This window comes from Arvicola amphibius, chromosome 7 (assembly GCF_903992535.2).
Source record: "Arvicola amphibius chromosome 7, mArvAmp1.2, whole genome shotgun sequence".
In the NCBI taxonomy this organism is placed as follows: domain Eukaryota; kingdom Metazoa; phylum Chordata; class Mammalia; order Rodentia; family Cricetidae; genus Arvicola; species Arvicola amphibius.
In genome coordinates this window covers 122992617-123011204 of record NC_052053.1, presented here as the reverse complement: position 1 = coordinate 123011204, position 18588 = coordinate 122992617, and the positions used below count along the sequence as shown (strand labels likewise).

Sequence of the window (18588 nt, the reverse complement as noted above, 5' to 3'; positions counted from 1 at the left end):
TACTTAATTCTCACTACTTTTTTAAGGCTGTTAAATGTAACTTAAATGCTATTTTCTGACTTGTACTTTGAGTTAATATTTTTCCTAGGATAGTAACGAGGCTAGCAACCCTCATACAGTGTTGTGTTGGGGTATGGAGGTTTGGGCTGCCTACAAGTAAAAGTAGTGTTTCACTTCCATAAATGTGGTCTTAGTTGTGAGATGGTATCATTAACAACATTTATTTCTTACAGTGAAACAATCAGTTTCAAAGGTATTCTAGTTAGTGTGGTCTGTAGGTTAATCTTTACACTTGAGGCTTATCAGAGAAACATCAGTATTACTGTGTTGTGCTTTTAGCATGTTTTATAGCATAGTTCTTACTTTGAATTTTTAAATACATAGTTTCAACATTATGAAGCAACAGTTTTTTGTTTTAAGTAAAAAGAGTGCACTATCATGGTCTCTGTTATCTATGTTTCCCCCTATTTAATTATATTGGAAGCTGTAGGAACCTGTACATTTGATGTTCAAATGCTATATAAAGGGACATATAATGGTGGGCTTTCCCAGTGACTTTGCTTTAGCATTCGGTCATATTAAAATAGTAATGCCTAGAGTCTGTTGATAAACATTACCATTATGTCATTGCTACAAATTAATGTTGTGCTTCAGATAATGCAGTGTAAAAAGCATGAAACACACTTAATCTTGAATTACTTGAATGTATATTATCTATAACCTAGAAATTGTATAGCCCCTGAGAGAGACCCAATTTTTAGTTCTGTTTTTGACCATTTTCAAATATCCAAATATACTCATACCTCCTGCACACCAGATACTGTACTGAGATAGTTTATAAATCTGTCTATTTAAAATATAATCAGATCACATGGTGCTGAGGATGCAGGCCAGCGGCAGAGTGGTTTTCCTGGCTAGCCTGTGTAGACCTTGGGTTTCATCCGTAGTGTCACCCAGATTTTAAGAAAAAAAGTCATGAAAATTTACAATCAAGTTTCTAAATGTTTTTGTGCCACCAAATGTGAAGTGCTCATAAATTAAAACTTCCTGGGATCTACCTCGGGGTTACTATTGCAGTAATGAAACACCATGACCAAAAGCAACTGGCGAGGAAGGGGCTCATTTTGCTTACAATTCCATATCACTGTTTCTCATGGATGGAAGTCAAGGCAGGAACCTGGAGGCAGGAGCTGATTCAGAGGCCATGGGTAGGTGCTGCTCCCCGGCTTGCTCTCCATGACTTGCCCATTTGCTTTCTCACAGAACCCAAGACCTCCAGCCCAGGGGTGGCACCAAGCACAAAGGGCTGGGCCCTCACCAACCCACTGCCTGGTCTTATGGAGCATGTTCTCTATTGAGAGTCCTTTCCTTGGATGTCTCCAGCAGTACTCAACTCTCTTTTATAATTCATTTCTCATTTTTCTTTTTTTCTGGTTTTCCAAGACAGGGTTTCTCTGTGTATCCTTGTCCTGGAACTCACTATCCTTGAAATCACAGAGATCCGCTTGCCTCTGCCTCCCCAGAGGATTAAAGGCATGTGTCACCACTGCCCAGCTCATTTTTCTTTTTTATTAGCATATAATAATTGTACAAAGCAATGTTTATCATGACATACATGTATGTAATAAACTTGGGTTACTTTTTTTCCGTTAGTGCCTTAACCCCATCCCCTTCTCTCACTAGTCTTTTAACCTAATACATTTACAAGGTTAATAATCTTATTAAAGTGGGTAAAATTCAAGATCTTTTATTTTCCAAGCTTGAGAGGTCTTGGAACTCCTAAGAAATGAATTGGTTTGGGCTATTCTATGATAAAACTATCACCTAATGTTTAATTATTTAAGCCAAAAAAAATTGGAGTCAGATATATACAGTTAGTAAATTAACACTCTGAAACCATGGTTTTTACTCTGATTGTAATCATGCGAGATAAGTTTAAAACCAAGATAAAATATTGGTATTAGCTTTGCAAGGATTTTTTTATATATATCTACTCTTCTGTGGGGGTGTATTTTGCTATCAGTTCATTCCCCCACTACACACTTCGACAGAAACACTATGAATGTTAGCATTGTCTTGGTGTTTTATGTTAATGTGCCTTATAGTTTAGGAAGGAGTTTGTGGTGGAACTTAAATGATTATATTGTAAATTCGTATTTAAAAGTGGGAATGCTCATGTGACTAACATTGAACCCACTGGAAGGTGGGAAAGCCGTTATGCTTCATAGCTCCTGGATACTGGAATCCAGAATGCTCCCCTCAAGGCAGAAACTGTTAATTTTACATTACAAGCTAGGTGGTTGGAGATCCCTTTAAAGTCTTAGTGATGACACTGAAGAAACCCAGTAAACATTCGATTTGAGTTCTTAATGCATGTGTCAGCCATAAAGTAAACGATAATATAATTCTTGCAGAATCCTGATTCTAGGTTAAGGTATTTCCTGGTAGATTAAAATTTAAAATAGCCTGTTTTCATCTTATAAAAATCAATCTATCTTTCCAATGGAGCACATGGTTTTGTTGTAAAATGTAACCTTGACTTTAAAAAAAATAGGAAAAAATTTACTTATGTAATCTTGAAGGCCAAATTATTGAAGGTTTGATTTTTATCTCAATCTGATTGCTCAGAATTAACCCCTTAATAAAATGTCATCAGTTAATTCATCCAATTGGTAATAAGTTGTCATTGCATATATTTTTGACAATAAAATCTCTTATATATAGATGGCCGATGTGGGATTTATTTCATACAGTGTTTAAAATGTACCACCAGAATAATAGTGGTGGTGGCTTTTATTTTTATTGTGACCCCAGCTTTTAACTAACGGCTGAGCCATCTCTCCAGCCCTGCTGGTGGTTTCTAATCTACACTAAAAGGAAGAAATTCTGTTACTTGACTCCAAGGTGATTTTATAGCCTAGCTGACCAAAACCATAAAGCTAGGTCGTTATGCTGTAGAAATGGGGCTGACGATATTGCAGCGTTTGTAGGGAAGTTTTTGTTTTCATAGAAATAGGGAACGGACACTTCTGCTGTAATGGGCATCAGAAAACAGTGTCCAGCGTTTCAGTTAGTCGTGTAAGTTTTACGAGGTTTTAAACCCTATCGAAAGCGCGGCAGCAGTCACTCTGCCGGCCCCGCTGCACACGCCCCCGCCCAGAGAGGCGAATGTCGGGAGCTTCGGCCCGATTGGTCGGGAACGCTGCTGGGAAATCGGGAAGCACCAATGGCTGGGGCGAAGGCGTGGTCTGGGACGCAGGAGGCGGGTCGATTCTCGGGTCCCGCTCCCTGATTCTGCTTCCGGGGCGGGAGGGTGCGCCACGTCATCTTTGGGCTCCCAGTGCCAGCCGGGCAGTGGATGTTGGGAAGCAAGATGGCGTCCACGGCTAGCATTCGGGAGAGGCAAACAGGTACTCGTTATTTCCTTCTCTGCAGCTTGGTCCTGAGCAAAGCAGCGACCTGCTTGTTGGTCGCCATCGCTGGTTGTTCGTGCAGCTCGAGTTGAGCTTCTTGAGCTGCTCCACTTTGAGGTGAAAGGAAGAAATGACTTTAGTCTTTCAGCTTTGCCTGTGGTACAGAGCCGCTTCAGTGGGCTGGTCGCTCCATTACTGAGCTCCAGGAGGCCCTCCCAGCAAGGGCTGGCAGCTGGTGTTGCCTTTCCTACGTTGTCATTTAACGAGGACTCTCGATTCGTGTTTATTCGTAGTTCCAAGTCTCGCAGGGTGGCTTGGTTTTCACTTTCAGGTCTGATGTTGTTTAAAACTGACATTTGCGCCGTAATTACAAAATCTGAGTATTCTTCTCAGAGCTCCTTACTTTATGCCATGTTCTTTGGACCAGTCTCGGGAGAACCTCTAGAAAAAATGATAATGACTTCCTTCTGCAGCTTGCTGGAAGGGAGTGGAGACTGTCAAATTAGCAGCACCCCGTTTCAATTGTTCCACAGATTAGTAATCTCAAAGTGGTATAATTGTATCTTAAGTGAAGCACATTCGCACAGCTTCCACTTAATTCAGAAAATATAAAGGTACATATTGCTTCCCTTGGCTTCTTTTTAAATATGAGATACTCCTAATTTTCCTTATTTTCTGTAAGTAACTCTAGTAAGTTGATAATAGCATATTGGCCCCCAAGTAAGAATTTGTAAATAACTATATACAATATAGTTATGTTATATTTGATTTATATATACAAGTTGTGGAGAAGCCTTGTGCCAAAGAGAATAGAAATAGACCATGGGCCATCATGAATGTTTACACTTTTTAATTCTCTTGAAATTATGCTCATTTGTATGAAAACTATTTGTTTACGATCAGAACAACATTCCAGAAGAATTTGAACTGTACCTGATTTCCTTGTCTTAAAAGAAACAAAAAATAAAATAAAACTTCATAGATTTGAATGTAGCATACTGAAATGTGCTTTACATTTCTCAGTAGATAATTTAGTAGAACCTGTGAGGCACAGTAAGGCATAACTTAAACATCGTTTGAGGAGTGCTTGAGAATTCATCTTATTGCAAAGAAATAGAAGCCCAGGTTTTTTTAGCACTTTGGGTCCAAGAGCTTAATAAAACTAAATGAATTAGATCTTACTGCCCAGCAGCAAAACTGTCCTGAATAAAGGGAGCCTTTTAAAGGTTGAATTTCTATAACAGTACATTTTAATATGCACTGTAAAACATTAAAATGTATTACTACATTTTGTCTTTCAGTGGAAATGAATTTCACTGCAGCAAGAGTCCACATTTTTACTATATTGCTAATGCTACATAAGTTATTAAATTTGTGCCCTAAGTGGATTGTTTCTTATTTTCAGAAGAATAAAATCCTTTGTGTTACAACAGTAGAAGTAGCATTTCCTTTATTTCTATTGAGAATATTTTGGAATAACAATCCTCAAATATTCTAGGTAGAAGATGCTCTGATACAAAGTAGTTTGTAGTCAGTTTGGATGAGAGAGTAGTTTGTGCACTGAGAACTTATTGTTTTAGGTGGTTTCTGTTGTTTCCTAATTTCACAGGTGAAGAAACTAAGGTACAAAGGTGTTAAATAGCATACCTGTTTCTTGCTTTGTCCTCCTGAAATACCTCTGTCACCTCAAATACCACCGCTTTGTGAAAGCTTCCTGGGTGACTTTCTTCTCTTTTCTATCCTCAAGTCAACAGTCAGAATAAGTTGCTTGTTGCTGTTGCAGGTGTTTGCTTATCTCTTTGCTTCTCAGTGTTGCACAGCCCAAATCAACTGCTTTTTCTCTTATCGTGACCTCATCTGGCCTCTTAATTTTAATTATCATATATGCTGGCGTCTTGGTCAGTGTTCTGTTGCTTTGAAGAGGCACCACGACTAAGGAAAACTTACAAAGAAAACATTTAATTTGGGTTTGCTTATAATTTCAGAGGTTTGGTCCGTTATCATGACAGGGGAGTGGCGGCATGCGGGCAGACATGGTGCTGGAGAAGTAGTTGCCAATTGTGCATCCAGATTCCCATGTAGCAGGAACATAGAGCCTCTGGACTTGGAATGGGGATACCTCAAGGCCCAACCCCAGTGACAGACTTCATCCAGCAAGGCCACACCTCCAGTCCTTCATATAGTGCTGCTCTCTGGTGTCCAAGTATTCAGATCCCCGAGCCTAAGGGGGCCGCTTGCCTGCAAACCTCCACAGCTGGTGATTCCCAGGTAGACTACTCTGAGTGCAGGCCACTTGGTATCAGTTAATGAAAGCTTCCTTCTTCGTGTTGCTTATGGAAAACCCCTGTGACTGTCTCGTTTTCTTCTTTTACGTTAACTCAGTTCAGATTTGTCCGTAAGTCATTCCATTTTTCTCTAACTCCGGTAGCTGTTGTTGTCCCCCAGTGCAGTTTCCTTGAGTTTGCACAATAACTTTCTGTCTGTAGTTTTTGCTTTTACAACCTTGTTCCCTTTCATTCTTTTACAGATGCCACCTGCACTAAACATGGCACACATTTGCCTAAAACTCTTTAATAGTGTCTTATTTTCATTATGGTATAGTTGATCTCCCAAGTTCACATATGTCCTAGTTTCTGCTTACTTTACTCACTGTGTTACCTCCCTTGACCCCTCACCTGGATGTTTGTTTCTTGGTAAGTAACTTGTATGGCTCACTTTCTCTGGGTCTTTACTCAAAAGTGTTTCTCAGGAGACCTTCCTAATCGCTATTTATGATTACCCCACCTCACTTTTCTCCTTTCATGGTCCCATTCTTCTTCACAGCATTTACCGTGATCTAATACATCACGTATTATTTATTTTGTAAATGGCCCTCATCCTCAACAAGAATGAAATGAAAACTGTCCGAGGACAGGCCATTTTTATTCATCTGTGTGCCTGTGGGATCCCCTATACTTAGGGCTGAATCTAGTACATGATAAGCACTCAGTAAATATCTGTTGAATGACGAGCATACTGTTCATATAAATGAGTGAAGAAAATTTTCTGGGTAAGGGTGAAGCTACTTTAACCAAATGTAAGAATATAGGGTAATATACTTAGAACACATAAAGAAAGTTAGTTTATCTTTTCCGTTAGAAGCAGTGATTTAAGCACTGGAGTGTTGAACTCTAATGAAGTAGAATTGCATTCATTTATCACTCTTTCAACATACGCCATATGCTTCATTAACAAATTAGTTGTGTTTGAGGCCAGATGGTGGCGGCGCATGTCTTTAATCCCAGCACTTGGGAGGCAGAGGCAGGCAGATCTCTGTGAGTTCAAGGCCAGCCTGGTTTGTAGTGAGTTCCAGGACAGGTAGGGCTGTTAGACAGAGAAACCCTCTCTCTCAAAAAAAAAGGAAAAAAAAAATGTCTTTAACAAGTTAGCCAAGGCTCAGAGTTGGAGAGCCTTTCCTAGCTGAGCCAAGACAAAGTGAGATTATCTGCTGTGACAGACCTCATGATGAGATGGCTGAGCATCTGTTAACTCTGGCGAATGCCAGGTGCCAGCTTACGTGGCAGCCTAGGCTGTGGTTCTTCCTGCTTTCTGTTGAATGAAGAGTATAACTGCTTCTCCTAGAAATAAGGTTTTCTTGTGTCTTTAGTGCCTGGCCATGGGAGGAAAGCACCGCTGAGAACACAGTCAACTCCGGAGCACTGTGTCCTTGCTATGTGTCTATGTGCAATGCCACAGCCGCTGTCACTCTTTAAAGTGGGTAGCAGTTTTTGGTAATATATATTATTGTAGAATCAGCATTTGGCAGGGAAATTAGGTTAGACTGGCAAGCTGTTTTAGCAAGTAAAGGCACTTGCCACCAAACCTGATGACCTGAGTTTACTCCCAGAACCCATATGGTAGAAGAAGAGAACCAACTCCTGTGGTCTCCACCTACATGGCGTGACGTATGTGTGTAGTGTAAATTCTAATTGGCCTTAATAATAAAAACCTGGAGTCAGATACAGGGGTAAATGCTGAAAGAGCAGAGAAACAGACCAGCCAGCCAGCCAGCCAGCCAGCCACTAGTTCTTACCTCTACTGAATCCTCAGACCAAAAGGGGCGATCCTGTTATTAGGAAACCTCAGACTGGATCCTGAGCTCCTGTCTCCTCCCTCCTTATATCCTCTCCCTGCCCAGCCATATTCTTCCCATCTCCACCTCTCTAGTGCTAGGATTAAAGGCATGTGATCCCAAGTGCTGGGATTAAAGGTGTGAGTCACTGCCGCTTGGCTCTGTTTCCCTTTTAGACTGATTCAGTCTCCTGTAGCCCAGAGTAGCTTTGAACTCACAGAGATCTGTCTTCCTCTGTCTCCTGAGGGCTGGGATTAAAGGTGTATGCCACCACTGGTTGGCCTCTATGGCTGACTAGTGTGGCTAGCTTTGCACTCCGATCTTCATGCAAACTTTGTTTTTTGTTTGTTTGCTTGCTTGCTTGCTTCTTTGTTTTTGTTTTTTTTTCAAGACAGGGTTTCTCTGTAGCTTTTGAAGCCTGTCCTGGAACTAGCTCTTGTAGACCTGGTTACACAGACATCCGCCTGCCTCTGCCTCCTGAATGCTGGGATTAGAGGTGTGTGACATCACCGCCTGGCTGCAAACTTCATTTGTTAAAACACAAACAAAATATCACCACTTATGTACATGCACACAAGAATACACAAAAATACAGTAAAAAAAGAGAAAACTTTATTTACATAAATACTCTAGTTTTCTTACCTCTCTATCCATGGTTTCTGCAACTGTGGATTTAGACAACTGCAAATCACAACTATTATAAGAAAAATGTGTCTATACTAAATGTGTATAGACATTCCTCTTGTCATTGTCCCTTAATGCAGTACAACAAATGGCTTCCATTTCCATTGGTCTAGGTATTAATAGCTAATCTAACCATGACTTAAGGGAGTCCCCTTAATGGTATATAGCAAATACTATATACCATTTTGTTTTAAAAAAAATATTATCAAAGAAAATTTATAATTAAGTGTGAGGGACTTGAGCATCCAAGAAAATTTGGTATCTAAGGAAGCTTCTGATGATGGTTGCCAACCGTTTGAAGTATGCTTTTTTCAGTACTAGTGCTGAGCAGTATCTCAACCTTTACGTGTTTATTAGCTGTTCCTTCAAAGGCGAATGTGCTCTGAGGTTATTTGTTTGTGTATTATATGGCGCTGTATTCATAGTTTGTTGTAGATGGAGACTGCGCTTTGGTTTCCCAGCCACCCAGACCTGAATAATCACACAGAAGCTGTATTAATTACAACATTGATTAATGCCTCAAGCATATTTCTAGCTAGCTCTTTAATCTTAAATTAACCCATTTCTATTCATCTATGTTTCGCCACAAGGCTGTAGCTTACCGATAAGGTTCCAGCATCTTCAGCAGCTGCATGGTGCCTCCCTGACTCCGCCTTCTTTCTCTCTGCATTCAGTTTAGTTTTCCTCCCTAGTTCTGTTCTGCCCTGCCATAGGCCAAAGCAGCTTCTTTATTAACCAATGGTAATAAAACATACAGCAAACAGAGGGGAATCCCACATCATCTTGGATTGCAGATTATTCTGTATTACCTAAAATTCAAATGCTTTTAAAAATCAGAGTAGCCTGGCATGATGGCACGTCTTTAATCTCAGTACTCGGGAGATAGAGGCAGGCAGAGCTCGGTGAGCCCTGTGTACATAGTGTGTTCTAAGGCTACCATGGCTACATAGTAAGACCCTGTCTCAAAATAAATTAACAAAGTAGATTTCAAGGTAGTCAGGTTTTTTTCTTTTATTTATGTCTTTTATATCATGTGTCTTGATCCCATTTATTTCCCATCCCCTTACATCCATCCTCTGCCCCTGCACCCCCACCCAACAAAGCAAAATTAAGAGAAAGAGGAAAAAAATTAAAAGGGGAAATTAAAAGCCTTCACACCACAAACCCCTTTGTCTATACATCTTAACTTGTAAGTGTTCATTGCAGAGTCAGTAGTTGGGTTCGGGGCCTCTGCTTTCTATTACACTATGGATATCCTCTTTTTGCCCTGGGTTGTGGAGCTCCTGCAGCTGTGGGTCTGTGAGTCAGGCCCCTTCACGTGCTCCAGCAGATCATAGATGGGCTGGATGCTGGGGCTTGGCCTGGGCGGCTGTAGGGTCTGTCCACCAGCCAGTTCTCCCTGTGCTCAGCACCAGGGTGAGCTCTCCAGTGTTGCGTAGACTAAGTCACTTCTGGCAGCAGTGAGCTGGAGTGGGGCCAGTTCTCACGCCCTCAAGGTCGGCGCTCTCACACTTGCACCCGTAGGGCCAGCTCTAGTGTGGTGCAGGGGCCACTCTCCTGACTACTGTAGCAGGTGAGAGTCCCTCCCACTCTTAGGACCCCAGGGCCAGCTCCTCCACCTCTCTCAGGCTTTGATGGACGGGAGGAGGGGGAAGGACATCTCTTGTCCACCCATGAGTAGCCAGTCTTAAATCATCTGATTCATACATTTTCTTGAATACTTGGCCATCTCAATTTCAGGTGCTTGCATGCAGTAAGTGAGGTTTACTCTCCAGCACCACTTACAAACTAGGAGGGATGGTAGTGCATGCCTTTCTGTATCCCGGTATTCAGGAGGCATAGGCATAGTATTAGAAGTTCAAGATTATCCCCTTGAGACTGACTTAATGAGACTATTGCTAAAAAAAAAAAAAAGTCACACAGATACATGCACACACAGAGAACACCAGCATAGTAGAGTTTCATTTTCCTTAGGAAATGTTTATCTGCTGTGGTCAACAGGTGAGCAATAAAAGCCACGTAGCACTGTAACATATAAAGCATGGCTGCTCTGGTTTCTGAAAAGTGAATAACTTCAGTCATTATCTAGTACTTTATGAAGTCTCATTTTCCTCTAGGACTATAAACTAATTAAGCTGTATAACCTTTCTCTGGATTTATTGGCTTATACTCTGGAGTAACTAAAAACCAGACCTACCATAGTGGGTTTCCGTATGAAACAGTCAAGCATGCCATAGACAATCTTTGTAAAGATTGTTCTTACCTTTGCTTTCAGCCAACTAATAGACAACAGTAGTGGTTAGCTATTAAGGCTGTCGCAGTGTGGGGTTGTCAGGAGGAACAGAAAGTGCTTTTTCAGGAGTGTGTGGATTTTTGGGGTTTTCGCTTTTTCGAGGCAGGGTTTCTCTGTGTATCTCTGGCTGTCCTGCCATTTGCTCTGTAGACCAGACTGGCCTGGAATACACAGAGATCCCCCTTCTCCCTCCCTGAGTGTTCGGATTAAAGGTGTGCACCACCGTCGCCCACACAATGTCATGGGTCAAACCCATGTGGTCTGAGTAAGAGCTGTCCCACTGAGCTACCCCGACCCCAGGCACGCTCCACCACTTTTGGCACAGGTGCCTTATTTTTCTCTTCTAATGGATTCCAATTGGCTGTTGATGAAATTGTCTTACAAGATCTGACCCTAGCTTTACACATTCAGCCATGTTGTTAGTTTTGTTAGCATTCGTTTATGCATTTTGTTTGCAGTGAGGAAACAAACAAAAGCCTGCTCTAGATAACTGATGTTGTAAACTTTGGTTTTCAGTGGCTCTGAAGCGAATGTTGAACTTCAATGTGCCTCATGTTAAAAACAGCACCGGAGAGCCAGTATGGAAGGTAAGAACTGCATGGTGGGAACTGTGACCTTTCTCTGAACCCTAAAATGATCCTAAGTGGGAGAAATTTCTTGTAAATCTAAAATTAGTTTGTTTTAATTAGAATTTATGAATGTTTTTATTCTCTTTATTATCCCCTAGACAATATAGTTGTTTACATAGAAGTGTAGTATGCAAGAGGATCGTGTAGGACATGTACAGTGCTCTGTCATTTTGTAGGACAGTCCTTGATTGTCCAAGGATTTGGTGCCTTGGAGGGTCCTGGAACCAAACCCAAGACTATGTATGTATGTGCCTCCCCTCCCTATGTATGTCTAGTGGTGGATGTGGTACAGAAGACATTACCAGTAATAACAACTGTCAGCATCTCTGCTCCTGTGTTTTCAAGGATTGAAAAGTAAAGCAAAGGTCACGGGAGAGTAAGCACTATGGTAGCCTGGCAGTCGATCTGATAACGACAGCTCTGGGTGACTGAGGAGTGGGGAGGCTGTTTGTGCCGTGGGCAGTGTAGAGCAGAACTGCAGAGCCGCTCATGGAGTGGAATAGGACATAGGAAACTTCACAGTGTGGGGTCCTGACCACGGTTTCTACAGATAACAGACTGCAGAAGTAGAAACTGTGGGTAAGGGACTACTCTATATTTAAGGTTTAAATAGAAAGAGTCTTGAAAGATTGAGCACCTTTTAGAGCCAAAGCAGAAAAATTGTAGCTTCTTTTGAGGAAATTTCTGGCATTCAAAAATAGCATGTACTAACAATAGCAGAATTTATTTCACCCCAAGCAGTTTGTTTCTCTTTAAAGAGTCACTTTGAACAGTTGGAAACCCAACCATTGAAGATCTCATTTGTTAGCCCAACCTCCACAGCTAACAGTGAGTTAGGCTGACATGGAGTTCTATATTCAGGGACATTGGTTTTATTTGTGGTTGATATTAAGACATTGCTTTGAACTGTAGGCTAGACTGGCCTCAGACTCACTGTGGTCCCCCTCGGTTTCTGAGTGTGCCATTACAGGTGTGAGCCACTGTATCTGGCTTAGGGACTTCACTTTTTAAGTCAATATCTATTTTACCTAAGATGCTTAAATTCCTAAATTTTCTTTATACTGTTGGAACTTGTGATATTTTAGGGGTTTTATTTTATGTGTATGGGTGCTTCCCCTACATATATATGTGTGTACCATGTGAGTGCCTGGTGGTTGCCGAGGCCAGAAAAGGGTGTTGGATCCCCTGGAACTAGATTTGCAGATGGTTGTGAGCTGCCATGTGAGTGCTGCGAATCAGACACGGGCCCCCTGAAGAGCAGCCAGTCTCTTAGCACAGAACTTAACCTCCAGCCCTGTACTGTAGTTTTAAAAGGGGCTAAGTTTTATCTCATCTTTATAGGGATTTAGAAAGGATATATATGGACTAATATGAAAAAATAAGTGTGAATTTGCAGTATGTTCTTTCTTTTTTTTCTTTTTCTTTTTTTTTTTTTTGGTTTTTCGAGACAGGGTTTCTCTGTAGCTTTGGAGCCTGTCCTGGAACTAGCTCTTGTAGACCAGGCTGGCCTCGAACTCACAGAGATCCGCCTGCCTCTGCCTTTCGAGTGCTGGGATTAAAGGCATGCGCCACCACTGCCTGGCTCAAAGTTCTTTCTTGAAGTTTAAAATAAGGACTTTGTAGTCTGATATTTTTCGTTTTTCGAGACAGGGTTTCTCTGTAGCTTTTTTTTTTTTTTTGAATGTTTTTTTTTTCTCATTTTTTTTTTTTTATTAAAGATTTCCATCTCCTCCCCTCCTCCTCCCCCTTCCCTCCCCTCCCTTCCACCCATACCCCCACTCCACCCCTCTCCAAGACAAAGAGCCATCAGGGTTCCCTTCACTATGTTAAGTCCAAGGTCCTCCCAGCTCCCCCTAAGTCCAGGAAGGTGAGCAACCAAACTGACAAGGCTCACAGTGAGCCCGTCCATGCTGTAGAGTTCATGTTCATTGCCGTTGTCCTTGGTTTCTCAGTTCTCCTCCACCGTCAGCCACATTCAGAGAGTCTGGTTTGGTCCCCTGTTCCATCAGTCCCATTCCGACTGGACGTGGTGGTCTCCCGTTAGATCTGTCCCACTGTCTCAATGGGTAAACGCACTCCTCGCGGTCCTGACTTCCTTGCTCATGATCTTCCTCCTTTTGCTCCTCATCAGGACCTTGGGAGCTCAGTTCAGTGCTCCTATGTGGGGCTCTGTCATTTTCTCCATCCAATGCCAGGTGAAGGTTCTATGGTGATTCTCTGTAGCTTTGAAGACTGTCCTGGAACTAGCTCTTGAAGACCAGGCTGGCTTTGAACTCAAAGAGATCCGCCTACCTCTACCTCCCAAGTGCTGGGATTAAAGGCGTGCGCCACTGCCACCTGGCTGTAGTTTGATTTTTACACTTAGAATATTTTATAAAAAGTTTCTAAAATTGTTGCTTAATTTAAAGCTAATTAATAATAATGTTTTAAAGAATACATAACTATACGGATAGTCATTTGGGTAGTGGTGGAAGTACAAAACTAAACATGGAAAAGAATTCAGTATACTGATTACTAAATGAAATTGACTTCAATATTATCTTAATGTGGGTTCTCAGTTGGCTGTTCATTAATAACAATGTTTAAACAACCACTTTTTTAAAGGTACTCATTTATGACAGATTTGGCCAAGACATCATCTCTCCTCTGCTGTCTGTGAAGGAGCTGAGAGACATGGGGATCACTCTGCACCTGTGAGTGTTCGCGGGTTTCTAACTGTATTTATCTTCACGTTTGTTGAGAAAAATTTATTTCTTTGGCCACCTTGAAGTGAAATTTTTAAGGGCTGTTTGCAGAGAAAATTAATGTTAGGACACAGTTTCTATGCAACCTTCTAAAGTTAAAAATAGTCTCACTTTGAGGCCATATAACTCCAGAATTTAAATGTTTTTTATTTCCCAGTATGTTTGGTTGATCTTTGAAGAAAAAGAACTAGTGCTCTTTGGCATTCCATAACCTCTAAAAGATTTTGCCTAATTTAAATATACTTTAAAAGAAACTATATTAAATTAGTTCATCAGTAACGTGAGCAGTTTAAGTGTTTAAATGAAGTAATGGCCATCAAATCATTGCTTTCCTGATTGCTAAGTTTAATTGTCTGATACATTTGATGATGTAAAGTGCTACTTTATAGACACCCTAATAGGTCATCTGGAGGAAATATATCTGAAGAGAAGCTAGTACTTTGTCTAAAGGAATCCAGTTTATAGAGTTTTAACCTACTTATGTTTTGTCTATTTATGATGTTAGAATCAATTTTCATTCTGTGATACTTTATTTAATAGAAACATACTCTTTATTCATAAGATTGTCAGTGATTATCATATGAGAAATTGCTTTGATCAGCTTAAATTCTTCAATTATATAATTGTGTAATGAGTTAGAATATTATGTTGCATTGTTTCTACTTTTTAAGAAATTATTCATCTGTCTGTAATGTTGTGGGGAGGCACATGAGGTCAGAAGACAACTCGCAGGAATCCTCTCTTCTTCCACCATCTGGGTTCCAAGGTCACACTCAGGTCTGTAGGCTTGGCCAAAAGCTCCTTCAGCTGCTGAACCATCTTGCCAGACCCTGGCACTTCTTTGCTGGGGGTTATCCCTGGGAACCTGGCAAGAACGCTACACTGAACTTTTCCCCCAAGCCCAACCGAATCCATTAGAAATACACTTTACTTTTTTTTTGCATTTTAAAATTAGAGTTCCTGTTATAATTGATATCATAGTTGCTAGCATTTTTCTTAATATACAAACTATTTTTTTTAATTTATAAATACCTTATTTTGATAAAAGCATCTATTTGACAGTTGTTTCCTTTCCTTTTTTATGTTAGCTTTGTATATTGTTTTGAGACAGGTTATCACAATGTAGTCCTGGCTGTCCTAGAACTTGCTATGTACATCACACTGACCTTTAACTCACAGAAACCTGTAGTGATGTTTTGTTTGTGTTTTAACAAATAAAGCTTGCCCAAAGATCAGAGGACTGAGCTAATCCACTAGAGGCCAGGCAGTGGTAGCATACACCTTTAATTTCAGGACTCGGGAGATAGAGGCAGAGGGATCTCTGTTAATTCAAGGCCACCCTGAGCTACACAAGTTTAAATTTGTCTAAAAGAGAGACAGAGTTCACACAAAGGTGATCCCAGCACTTGGGATCCTACGCCTTTAATCCAACAAACATTAAGGAGGTGGAGACAGGAGTGATATGGCTGGCTGGGCGGAGAGAGGAATGTAAGGCAGGAAGAGACAGGAGCTCAGGCGTTCTGAGGTGCAGTCTGAGGACAGGATCCCCTCTTTGGTCTGAACATTGTAGAGGTGAGAATTCTCCAGTAGCTGGCCGGTCTGCTTCTCTGATCTTCAGCATTCACCTCTGATAGCTGACTCCAAGTTTTTATTAAGAACAGTTTAGAATTTGTGCTACAGAAACCTACTTGTCTCTGCCTCCTGAATGCTGAGATTAAAGGCAGGCACCACCATCTCCTTTTTTGTTGATTTGTTTTGTTTTTTCAGATTAATTTTTAGGGTCATAGAGATGGCTCAGCAGTTAAGAGCACTGGCTGCTCTTCCAGAGAACCTGGGTTTAATTCCCAGCACCCACCTGGCAGCTCACATTGTCTGTAACTCTAGTTCCAGGTGGTCTAGAACAGACACACATACAGGCAAAACACCAATGCATATGAAATAAAAATAAATAAATTAAAAAAAGATTGAGTTTTAAGTGTGTGTATGTATGTGTGTCTGTGTGGTGTTATATGCACATGTATATAGGTCCTCTCAGAGGCCAGAAGGCATCAGATCCTCTGGAGCTGAAATTTACAGGTGGTATTAAACTGCCCGACATGGGAGCTTGGAATCAAACTCAGGTATATGCTCTTAACTAGTGAGCCATCGCTCCAGCCCCTCCTCTTATATTAGATTTGAAATTGCTAGCATATTAATTTTTACAGATTAAAGTAGTTTTGCTTGATGCTGTCTTTAGGCTAGTGTGTTTTAAATATGTATGGCTTACCACTGGCACTTTACTAAGTATTAAACTTCTTTATGTTACTAGTGAATAGTTTAGAAAATGTGACTGCCACATAGTTGGACATCTAGTTGATAACAGAACTGTGGCCACATTGTCCACTGCTGCTGTGCTGTTTGCCTGATGACTCATAGTGACTTAGAAGCAGTGACAAACAGAAGTGAGCTCTAACTCCATACTGGTCTAAGTATAGCAAGATAGTCTGCTTGTTTGAGAGTAGAAGAAGCAGAGAGCTGTTGTCAGCAGAGCATGGAGAGGCTGTGTAGCCATGGACAGTTGCTGACAGCCTGACCTCACCTGAATAAACTTCCTCAGTTATTCTGTGCTCTGCAAACTAGTTTAGGCTGATTTGAAGGAAATAGTAACCACAGGTGTTGTTCGTTCCCAGCTGCCCAGACTCAAAATAACTACACAGAAACTGTATTGCAAACTGTTTGGCCAATAGCTATAGCATGTTGCTAACTAGCTCTTACATTTTAATTTAACCCATTTCCGTTATTTTATATTTTATCACGAGGCTTGTGGCCTACCGGCAAGGTTCCAACTGGCAGCTTGCGTCTTTCCCCTCTGGCAGCTGTATGGCATCTCCTTGACTCTGCCTTCTTTCTCCCAGCAGAAAGTTTAGTTTTCCCCACCTAGCTCTACTTTGCCCTATTAGGCCAAGCCAATTTCTTTATTCATTAACCAATAAGAGCAACATATAGACAGAAGAACTTCCTACAACACACGAGTTTCCAGAACGGTGGTTATTACTATGTAGATAGTTGGACAGACAACACACAGAGAAAAAAGCCTATTACTGCCAACACATTCTCATTGCTAGTGGTGACATCTGGACAGTTGGCAGGTTATTCGATGCATCTCTACTGGCAGCATGAGCACCTTTCTACATACCTAGAATGCTATCCATATTTCCTGTCATAAACATTATAACTAAACTGTTACAATAACACATAGTTTTTTTATATATGAATTTATTCCCTGGATCACCAAGAGAAAACTTTAGCACGTCATTGTTGAGATTCTTAGATTATACTGTGCATTTTCTTAGGAAGCAGCAGACTGATCAGAATAGAGTTGGGATTGTAGCTCAGTGCTAAAATGTGTGCTTAACATGTGCAAGCTCCTAGTTTCAGTCTATAGCATCATGGAGAAAATAAAAAGCAACAAGAAGCAAGGCCGTAAGGAAATATTCTTTACTCTTCAGTTTTAGATGGTGATTAAGCCTTGTGTACTTAAACCCTTGCAATCCCTCCAAAGGTACCAGCATTGCTTTCCTCCTCTCCCCTCTCCCTGAATTCCTATGAAAATCATGTTGGTTTTGAATGTATTTAGCTCTCCTTCAAGGAGGGTGGTGGTAACAGAGAATATCTGCCATATGAAATGCTAAAAATGCGGGAAATGATCCCACAGTGGATGCTACTCATGCCGTGTTGTGACTTTTTCTTTCTCTTTGAGGAAAGTTAGTTAAGTGACCAGCAGCCACAGGAGTGTGGTGAGCACCACTCACTGAGCTTTAGACTTCTAGTTTGAGAAATAATCTTTTTATTTTTATATCACATGGTTTGCCTGCATGTGTGTCTGTGTGATGATGTCGGGTCCCCTGGAACTGGAGCTACAGATGGTGTGAGCTGCCATGCGAATGATGGAAATTGAACCCAGGTCCTTCAGAAGAGCAGTCAGTGTTCTTAAGCACTGAGCTGTCTCTCCAGCCTGAGAAATACTCTTTTAAACTCATTTTTTTGTGTTTTTGTTTTTCGAGACAGGGTTTCTCTGTAGCTTTGGAACCTGTCTTGGAACTCACTCTTGTAGACCAGGCTGGCCTCGAACTCATGGAGATCCATCTGCCTCTGCCTCCCAAATGCTGGGATTAAAGGCGTGCGCCACCACTTCCCGGCTCTTAAACTGACTTTAAAAAGCACCTGAGGGGAGAAAGTGATTTGTTGTTATTTCTGTATTCTAGCCTTTTGCACTCGGACCGGGATCCCATTCCAGATGTTCCTGCAGTGTACTTTGTGATGCCGACTGAAGAAAATATTGACAGGATGTGCCAGGTGACAAAGGGATTCTTTTTTATTTATTATGTATATTTATTATGTATGCAGTGTTCTGTCTGTGTATATGCTTGCTGGCCAGAAGAGGGCACTAGATCTCATTATAGGTGGCGGTGAGCCGCCATGTGGTTACTGGGAATTGAACTCAGGACCTATGGAAGAGCAGTCAGTGTTCTTAACCTCTGATCCATCTCTCCTGCCCAACAAAGGGATTCTTATTTTATCTGAAACCTAAAATTACCTGATTGTTTGAATATCAAAACAGACTTCTTTCTTTAAAAAAAAAAAAAAAAAAAAAAAAAAAAAACAAATCTTAGATGTTCATTATAGAGAATCATAAATTCCTTTACCGGCTTCCACTTTGATTTTTTTATACTAT

The 18588-nt window shown here is 41.0% G+C and overlaps 1 protein-coding gene across 2 annotated transcripts in view; it reads left to right on the top strand.

Moving 5' to 3' along the window:
* The first annotated feature begins 3312 nt into the window (after positions 1-3312).
* Scfd1 (sec1 family domain containing 1) overlaps positions 3313-18588 on the top strand; it is a 65338-nt gene continuing 50062 nt past the window's right edge. For both annotated transcript variants that reach the window (XM_038336669.1, XM_038336670.1), the window contains exons 1-4: positions 3313-3410; positions 11018-11088; positions 13735-13823; positions 18119-18209. In XM_038336669.1, the coding sequence (XP_038192597.1) occupies positions 3359-3410; positions 11018-11088; positions 13735-13823; positions 18119-18209 (303 nt within the window). In that variant the 5' untranslated portion in view covers positions 3313-3358. The remainder of the gene's footprint in view (positions 3411-11017; positions 11089-13734; positions 13824-18118; positions 18210-18588) is intronic.